Raw genomic sequence first — 10,000 nt, forward strand, 5'->3', positions numbered from 1 at the left:
GAAGGAAAGAGGAAAGCAAAGAAAAACAACATTAACTCACACAAAATAAATAAAAAGTATATCAAGATTTGGATTCGAGAAACAGCACATCACAAAAAAAAAAAAAGTGAGAAGAGAGTGAATCCCTGCCTTACTGACTGATTGACTGACTGATTGACTGACTGACTGACTAACTTTGTGACTGCTTCTATATTCCACCCCCCCCCCCTCCGTGTGCGACTCAAACGTTTTCAGGCGGGAGGTTTCAAGACACCTCCTCTGTGTATTTGTGGGTTTGTTTTCTGACTTACCTCTTTTGGGTTTCGTGCCTTCGGTGGGCCTTTTCACAATTTTTATTCTTTTGCTTATTCATTTATTTATTTGTTTAGCTGGCGGGTTACTTGGTTGATTTGCTAGGTAGTTCGTTGCTTTCATTTTTATTTGTTCATATTCTTTTCTATTTCTATTTCTAGTTTTCATCTATTTTGTGATTTATTCTTTTGTTTATTTATTTATTTATTTATTTATTTATTTATTTATTTATTTATTTATTCAATTAGTTAATTAGTTTAGCTAGTTAATTAAGCATGTAGCTAGTTGGTTTTTATCTTTAGCTAGTTATATATATTTTTTTTTCTTTATACATAAAAAAGCCACTTCCAAAAAAGAGTTATATCAATACTTACAGATATATAGTATAACTCCCCCACAGAAAAAAAAAAAAAAAAAAGTAAGATCGAATGACGTAAACAAGAAACAAAGGAGGTAAACAAGTCTTACGAAGCAATGAAAAATCGTACGGAGTTGTCAACAGGTGGTACCAGTTAGAGGTACTAGATGGCCTTCACAGGTGATACACAGGTGTTAAGAAGTAATAAGAGGTAGTAGATGGCCCTTATAGGTGTTAAACGAGTGATAAGAGTGTTAGCTGAGATACTAGATGGTCTTCACAGGTGGTAAACAGGTAGTAAGAGGTAAAGATACGTAACATGAGGCTTGCACAGGTGACAGGCAGGCAGCAGGTGTGAAGGAGGTGGCAATAAGCTACTCACAGGTCTTTGAGGCTACGCAGGTCTTCAAAGGCGCGACTCCCTACGTCAGTGATCCCGTTGTAGCGAAGATACCTGAAGGGGAGAGAGTAGCATTAGCGGTGGTGGTGGTGGTGGTGGTGGTGGTGGTAGTGCTAAAGGTTGGTATTATTGTTGTTGTTGTTGTTATTATTATTATTATTATTATTATTATTATTATTATTATTATTATTATTATTATTATTATTATTATTATTATCAGCAGCATCAGTAGTAGTAAAAGTACTAAAAGTAGAAGTAGTAATAGTAGTAGTAGTAGTAGTAGTAGTAGTAGTAGTAGTAGTAGTACTAGTAGTAGTAGTAGTAGTAGTAGTAGTAGTAGTAGTAGAAAGAGAGAGAGAGAGAGAGAGAGAGAGAGAGAGAGAGAGAGAGAGAGAGAGAGAGAGAGAGAGAGAGAGAGAGAGAGAGAGAGAGAGAGAGAGAGAGAAACAAATGGATCCATTATAGTGGAAGAATTTATGTCAATATCCATCCACTTTTGTGGCAGAAATAGTGGCAGCTTGCCAGTTATGTGTATACCACCACCACCACCACTACTACTACTACTACTACTACTACTACTACTGCTACTTTTACTGCAATTACAATGTCAAAAGAAAGTTATAAAAAGAGTACAGATAAAAATACAGAAATGAAAGAGATTTACACAACACAATCAATGCAGCTCAACCAATATCGCCTGAAAAGGAGAAAATGGAGACTGACATTACAAAGAAAATGATAATCTCTCTCTCTCTCTCTCTCTCTCTCTCTCTCTCTCTCTCTCTCTCTCTCTCTCTCTCTCTCTCTCTCTCTCTCTCTCTTCTTCTTCTTCTTCTTCTTCTTCTTCTTCTTCTTCTTCTTCTTCTTCTTCTTCTTCTTCTTCCTTCGCCTTATCTCTTCCTCCCCTCACCCAAACCTCACAAGATTTCTCTCTCCCTTTCCCTTTCCCTATCCTCTCCTCTCCCTTCCGCTCCCTTCCACTTCCATATACCTTGTCAAGTAGAAGAGGAAGAGAGACATCTGTAAGGATGAGGTGTGTGTGTGTGTGTGTGTGTGTGTGTGTGTGTGTGTGTGTGTGTGTGTGTGTGTGTGTGTCTCAGTGTTTTCTCAGACAGACAACACAGTCTGGTCTTTTCCTGGTAAATATTTGCGAGAGAGAGAGAGAGAGAGAGAGAGAGAGAGAGAGAGAGAGAGAGAGAGAGAGAGAGAGAGAGAGAGAGAGAGAGAGAAAGTAAACATTCTTAACTTTGTGGAACTTAAGCTCTCTCTCTCTCTCTCTCTCTCTCTCTCTCTCTCTCTCTCTCTCTCTCTCTCTCTCTCTCTCTCTCTCTCTCTCTCTCTCTCTGTCATGTCCATCACACATAACACCCAAATCACCACCACCACCACCACCGCTGCCTAATTCAGAAGGGGAGACGAGACTCATTCCTCGGGCCATCCTTCACCATTCCCTAAGGGCAGGCCCAGCGCCCCTCGCCTAGAGCAAAGGGAATCTGAATCTATTATGGTGAAGGATGCCGAGAGTGGTGGTGGTAGTGGTGGTGGTAGTGGTGGTGGTGTTAGAGAGGAGGAAGTTGAGAGGGATGCAAAGGTGGATGGGAAGGAAGGAAGGAAGGAATGGAAGGAGGAAGAAAGGAAGAAAGGAAGGAAGGAAGGAAGGAAGAAAGACATGAAGATAGATAGTAAGAATGAATGAATGAATGAATGAAGGGAAGAAGTAAGGAAAGTAGATAAATAGGAAGAAAGGAAGAAAAGAATGCACGTAGGCAGGAAGGGAGGAAGGAAGGAAAGTAGAAAGAGGGGAAGGAGAGGAAGAGCAGAGGGAAGGAAAAAAAGATAGGAAGAAAAAGAAAGGAAGGAAGGAAGGAAGGGAAGAAAGAAGAAAATGTATTAAAATAATGTAATGCAGTATATTATTTGTTGTCCAAAGAGAGAGAGAGAGAGAGAGAGAGAGAGAGAGAGAGAGAGAGAGAGAGAGAGAGAGAGAGAGAGAGAGAGAGAGAGAGAGAGAGAGAGAGAGAGAGAGAGAGAGAGAGAGAGAGAGAGAGAGAGAGAGAGAGAGAGAGATAAGGACCATGGGTAAGCAATCATGTGGGGATTACCTTCTTTAGTGACTTTTTAAGCTTCCTTCAAGAGACACACCATCATCATCATCATCTCCTCCTCCTCCTCCTCCTCCTCCTCCTCCTCCTCCTCCTCTTCCTTTATATCCACATGCACCAAAACGAAGAAAAAATAGAAGCCATATTTAGAGGGAATGAATGTTTAAGGGAGAAGAAGGAGAAGGAGAAGGAGGAGGAGCATTATACTCACAGGGACTCCAGGTTCGTGAATCCTCTGAAGGCTCCGGGAGTCAGCTGCACTCTGTTGCCCTCCATCCAGCTGTGAGTGGAGAAAATAATGCCTCTTTTAGTCTTCCTCTCTCTCTCTCTCTCTCTCTCTCTCTCTCTCTCTCTCTCTCTCTCTCTCTCTCTCTCTCTCTCTCTCTCTCTCTCTCTCTCTCTCAAATGGCAAGCAGGGAATGGATTAAATTAAGAAAACAGACGTAGAGAGATAAAAAATAGCGAGAGAGATAGGATTTAACATGTTGAGAGGACACGAGGGTGATGGATGTTAAAGGAGTCAGTTGGTGATGAAAAAGCAATGCAGGAGGAGGAGGAGGAGGAGGAGGAGGAGGAGGAGGAGGAGGAGGAGGAAGGAGAAAAATGAGGAAGACAAAGCTTGTAAAAAACATAAAAGACAAGAAACAAAAGGGGGAAATTGGAGGAAGCGTAGAACAAAAGCAACATCAAGGAAATGAAAAGAGGAGACGGGAATTAAGGAAATGCTAACTTCAACCTGCTAATCTTGAGGTATTATTTATATGTGAATTAAAATATGATGCCTTTTAAATCATGATCTAAATTCGTGAACAGAAATGCAGTGTAATTGATGAACAGAATTAATCCAAACCTAACCAAGTCGAACTAAATTAATGTAACCAAACCTAACCTAAACTAACCTAACATAAAGTAACCAAACCTAACGTAACTTATACTAACCAAACTAAACCAAACCTATCCTAACCTACCATAACCAAACCCAACCACACCAAACCTAACCACACCAAACCCAACAATACCAAACCAAAGTAAACCAAACTAACCTAATATAACCTATCCTAACCTAACATAACATAACCTATCCAATCCTAACCTAACCTAACCTAACCTAACCTAACATAACATAACATAACCTATCCAATCCTAACCTAACCTAACCTAACCTAACCTATCCTAACCTAACCTAACATAACATAACATAACCTATCCAATCCTAACCTAACCTAACCTAACCTAACATAACATAACCTATCCAATCCTAACCTAACCTAACCTAACATAACATAACATAACATAACCTATCCAATCCTAACCTAACCTAACCTAACCTAACCTAACATAACCTATCCAATCCTAACCTAACCTAACCTAACCTAACCTAACATAACCTATCCAATCCTAACCTAACCTAACCTAACCTAACCTAACATAACATAACCTAACCTATCCAGTCCTAACCTAACCTAACCTAACCTATCCAATCCTAACCTAACCTAACTCAACCTAATCTAACATAACATATCCAATCCTAACCTAACCTAATCTATCTAACCTAACCTAAAACTCAAATGAAAATGTTAATGTTAATTCAATATTATCCAAAGCGTTACTGGATGAAAAAAAAAAAGTAAAAAAGAAGAAAAAAGTACTTACAGTTCGGTGAGGGACTGGGCGTTGCGGCTGACCGTTCTGTTAGTCATGGTCACGGGGCTGTAGTTGATCCACCTGAGGGAGAGGTCAAGCCAGGTCATCTTAGGTCACGGAAGGTAAAGTTGAGTTAGGTTATTGTAAGTGACGTCAGGTTAAGAAAGGTTACTGAAAGTTGGAGGAGGGGATAGGGAGGGGAAGAAAAGTGATGAGGCAGTTTGCGTGAGGGGAGGAAGGAAAAAGAGGAGGGAGAAGCAAAGTTTAATGGAAAGATAAAATAGAGGGAAGGTGGGAGGAGGAGGGTGGATAAGAAAGGAAAGGTCATTATGTAAAGATTATTTCCACACAATTACGCAATCTGAGAAAGGAAGGATGGAAAGAAATAACAGGTTTTCATGTTGTTACAACTTCAAAAGAAAACAATCTTCAATAAGCATGTTTCTCATAACCAAATGCGATACGAAAGAAAAAAAAAACATAAAAGACGCGTTTGTCACAGCGTTATGTACAAATTGAGGCATGATATAAAGAAATGTTTGTATTCCCAGCAAACAATTCTACACAAAAAACATTAACTAATGGGAAAAAAAAGGGTTAAGTATTTTCATATTTATACAATTTGTAAAAGGAAATCAACGCAAAAAAAAAAAAAAAGAAAACAGGTTCCTTACATCTTTCTACGAGAAAAAGAAAATGTGTAAGTACAACTACACACCTTTACAAAATATATAACTAAAAAAAAAAAGAAATAGATATAAAAAGCAACAAATTTCTCACACCTCCATTCCAAAAGAAACCTATAAAAAAAAAAAAACACATTTCTCAAACTTCTATACAAGTAAAACAAATCTTCACTCAACTTTCACGCTGTTCTTTTTTTTTTTTTTTTAAATTTTATTCATTACTTCAGCGGAACAAACCACGGGGGGGCCATTCCTCCACACTCGCTCACAACTGTTTGGTATTCATGAAAAAAAAAAGAGCATCGGACTGAGGTTTCCTGCAGCTCATCTGGCACCTGATTAACTAATTACCTGGAAAACACTAAGGGGGAGGGACAGGCGCGTAGAGTAAGTGGTGGTGGTAGTGGTAGTAGTAGTAGTATTAGTAGTAGTAGTACTAGTAGTAGTAGTAGTAGAGTATTAGATATGGTTGGATGCCACAGTCATTAGCGTGAGCTGGGGCTAATGACCTCCAAGTAATGGAGCCCCTAATTGACACATCAATAAACATGGGGTGGAGGTAGTAGTAGTAGTAGTAGTAGTAGTAGTAGTAGTAGTAGTTGTTGTTGTTGTTGTTGTTGTTGTTGTTGTTGTTGTTGTTGTTGTTGTTGTTGTTGTTGTTGTTGTTATTGTTGTTGTTGTTGTTGTTGTTGTTGTTGTTGTTGTAGCAGTAGTAGTAATAGTAGTAGGAGTAGGAGTAGTAGTAGTAGTAGTAGTAGTAGTAGTAGTAGTAGTAGTAGTAGTAGTAGTAGTAGTAGTAGTAGTAATAGTAGTAGTAGTAGTAATGTCGAAAGAGGACGATGAGGAGAAGCAGGAGGAGAAGCTGGAGGAGGAGGAGGAGAAGCAGGAGAGAAGCTGGAGGAGGAAAAGCAGGAGGAGAAGCTGGAGGAGGAGGAAGAGCAGGAGGAGGAGGAGGAGGAGGAGGAGGAGGAGGAGGAGGAGGAGGAGATGGAGGATGAAGAGGAGGAAGTCACCAGAATCACTTAATATTCTCATTTCCTACAAGCGAAAAATTCTGCAAATTTGCACCCGAAACACCCACCTAGAGTTAATAAGAAGGTTAATTGGCTTAGTTTTCTTTTGATTACGTTTTCATTTTCTTTTTTTTTTCTTTTAGTCATTCATGAAACAATGAAATTACCAAGAAAACGAGATGCTGTATTCCTCCCACCTTTCTCTCTCTCTCTCTCTCTTGGTACTCGTCTTCCCATGTCATATTATATTCTTCTTCCTCACTTCACCACTATCTATCGTCTTTCAGGGAAGGGAAGAGAGTACCCACTACCTCCTCCTCCTCCTCCTTCCCCTTGTCTTCTTTCTCCTCCATTCCTTGCTATTGGAAGTCAGCCGTCCAGAAAATACTTCGGCCGTACAGACCCTTGCCACGTATTTATTTATTTCAGTGTTCTCCTATTTCTGCTTCTCTTTTTTTTTTCTTGTTCTGTTCTTTTTATTGTTGTTCTTTTTTGTCATAATCATAATCATTGTTTTCGTCGTCAATTTTTTTTTCTTTTTCGTGCCCTTTTTCTTTTCTTTTCCTTTCTTTCTCCTTCTTCTTCTTCTTCTTCTTCTTCTTCTTCTTCTTCTTCTTCTTCTTCTTTGACTGCATTTTGATTTTTTAATACCAAATGTTCTCAATCTTCAGCTCTTTTTTTCATTTCTTTTCTCTCTTCTGTCTATTCTCGTCCTGCTTTTTGTTCTGTGCTAAAAATAATGTTCGTTTCAGTCATCCTTTCAACATTTCAAATCCGTTTTCTTTCTTTCTTACAATTCTATCTTTACCTTTCTCAACACAAAACATCTTGTATCCCTAAGCTATTTTATATTTCTTTTTCCATTATTTTGTTTTTTTCCCTGTTAATACGATTACGATTAATGTACGATTTTTCTCCTGTTAATACGATTACGATTGTTGTGCGATTATCAACGAATTTCCAATATTACTAACTATTTTGCTAATCCCTTTTCATTGTAAACATGAATTATTTATACCAATTCTTATTAAATCTCCACTGTTTTCTTTATTTTCTCTCTCTCCCCCCACAAAAAAGCAATAATATCCACTGATCCCAAACATTTCCAATTCATTTCTTTCCCTCACTCAAATATCTTCCATTGTTTAATACATTTTCAATCATCTTTCCATTGCAAACAACACAACACATTCCCCAGAAACTTTAATAATTCCAGAAGTCTTATTACTTTCCGTCTTTCATATAGATATTTTGCATCGTCTAATACAATACTTTCCTTGAACTTCCTCTTTTTTAAAAAACGCGCAATATATTCTCTCCTGAACCTTCCCTTTTCTCTCTTTCATTTGTATATATACCCCCTTATCTATCTTTTCCTTCTTTTCCACCCCATATAACCTTCCCTTAATTCTCTTCCTTTTGTATAGTACCGTACATATCCTCTCTCTTTCCCTTACAAACCACCTTCCTTTTTCTGTTTCCATAGCATATTATATGGTACCTATCTCCTTCCCCGCACAAACCACCTTTCTTTTTCTCTCTTCTCATTATATATATATACCGTACCTATCCTCTTCTTTTCCTCCCTAAACCACCTTCCCTTTCTCTCTTCCCATTGTATATATCCCCCGTACCTGTCTCTTCCTACCCAAAACCTGTCTCTTTCCCAGCGCGCACCGTCGCTATTACCCTCGCCTCGTGACGGCCTCTGCTGCTGTGGATTCTGTCGCTTATCCCCGCGCTGTGAAGGCAGGTATGACGGGAGGCAGCGGGGACTCACAGTGTTTGCCTCCCTGCTCCAAGATAAGGCTGGGCTATGATGTATTGTTGAGCTTGCGTGACGACCAAGGAAGCTGCAGTGAGAAGGAAGGTCAACAAGGGAGAAAGAGAGAGAGAGAGAGAGAGAGAGAGAGAGAGAGAGAGAGAGAGAGAGAGAGAGAGAGAGAGAGAGAGAGAGAGAGAGAGAGAGAGAGTATCGCAGTCTGAATACAAAATAGGTTGTGATATGTTTTAAAATATTCACAACGCAATCATTTAGCTTGAAAAGGAGGTTGAGGAGGTTGAGGAGAGAGAGAGAGAGAGAGAGAGAGAGAGAGAGAGAGAGAGAGAGAGAGAGAGAGAGAGAGAGAGAGAGAGAGAGAGAGAGAGAATTCAGAACTATCTAATAAGCTCAGCACAATTCAGATACATTATCATAAGCATCACCAAACAATCATATGTTAACAGAAGCGATATTCCGGCAGTAGAGCCTTGCACTCTCGCTCTTACTTTTTACTCTTACTCTTACTTATTTACAGAACGCAGAAGGAAAGGTTATGAAAGGAAAATAAAGAAAATAATAAAAAGTGTTTGGATTTCGCAGTTAATCGTAGCCATAAATGTGATTAATAACCCGAAGGTATTGGCAAGAACGTCAAATATTTAATCTAACTGCGAAATGAAAGTGCTATTTTTACATTAACTTAACGCGCTGCTTCTTCTGAAAACAACTTGTGCCAAACATAACTCTCGCGTCTCCGTGGGGAAAAAAAAAAAAAAATGCTTCCTGTGTCTTTTGTTTCCTTTCTTTCTTCTTTGTAATCTTCCTTTCTTTTTCCTATTTTTTCTTGTTGTTGTTTCTGTTGTTGTTATTGTTGTTGTTGTTGTTGTGGTTGTTGTTGTTGTTTTTGTTCTTGTCCGTCTTGATCTTGTTCTTCTTATTCTCGTTCTTGTTTGTTGTTGTTGTTGTTGTTGATATTGTTGTTGTTGTTGTTGTTGTTGTTGTTGTTGTTGTTGTTGTTGTTGTTGTTGTTGTTGTTGTTGTTCGTCCTCACTCTCCTCTTCCTCCACCTCCTCCTCCTTTGTATTCCCTTGTGTTTTCTTCAGCTTAATCCTTACTAGCTCAACAGACATGCATACATAAATAAATTTACTTAACAAGAAGACACGAAAAGTGCCATAAAATAAAGCAAAATTAGATAGATAGATAGATTGATAACTACAGAGATAGATAGATAGATAGATAGATAGATAGCTAGAAAGACAGATAGACAGACACACAAACAGACAAACAGACAGACATAAATAAAGCCCACACACACCCGCATCTTAGGCATAATAGGTGAAGTTTCAAGACACTTCGAGACACTTATCCTCCAACCTCCTAAAAAAAAAAAAGAAAGAAAAAAAAACAAGAAAAAAAAAACTCATGATTCATAACGGAACCTATGCGTGCGAATCTTCAGACCACTAACAACTCTTACGTTCTGTTGTTACTCACAGGGAAAGGAGGCCCGGGACGAGGTCAAGCACGAGGTCGATGTTAGAGATGAGGTTGTGGCACAGGTGAAGGTAGCTCGGCCTGGAGAGGGAGCTGAGGCCCTGCAGGGATTTAAGGTCGTCGCGCAGCAAGTTGTGTGAGAGGAACCTGCGGGAAAGAAAGGGCAGGGCTGGTTATCTCCCCTGGTAATTTCATATGTTTGTATATCTTGTTGTGTGTCTTTATGGACTTTTGTCTGGCTGTGTGT

The 10,000-nt window shown here is 39.1% G+C and overlaps 1 protein-coding gene across 8 annotated transcripts in view; it reads right to left on the bottom strand.

The window, feature by feature from the left end:
- LOC135111693 (relaxin receptor 2-like) overlaps nucleotides 1–10,000 on the bottom strand; it is a 194,912-nt gene that overhangs the window by 29,256 nt on the left and 155,656 nt on the right. For all 8 annotated transcript variants that reach the window (XM_064025287.1, XM_064025289.1, XM_064025290.1 and 5 more), the window contains 4 exons: nucleotides 9,754–9,900; nucleotides 4,805–4,876; nucleotides 3,363–3,431; nucleotides 1,032–1,103 (listed from right to left, as the gene is read on the bottom strand). In XM_064025287.1, coding sequence (XP_063881357.1) covers nucleotides 1,032–1,103; nucleotides 3,363–3,431; nucleotides 4,805–4,876; nucleotides 9,754–9,900 — 360 coding nt within the window. The remainder of the gene's footprint in view (nucleotides 1–1,031; nucleotides 1,104–3,362; nucleotides 3,432–4,804; nucleotides 4,877–9,753; nucleotides 9,901–10,000) is intronic.

This window comes from Scylla paramamosain, chromosome 22 (genome assembly GCF_035594125.1).
Source record: "Scylla paramamosain isolate STU-SP2022 chromosome 22, ASM3559412v1, whole genome shotgun sequence".
NCBI classification, from domain to species: domain Eukaryota; kingdom Metazoa; phylum Arthropoda; class Malacostraca; order Decapoda; family Portunidae; genus Scylla; species Scylla paramamosain.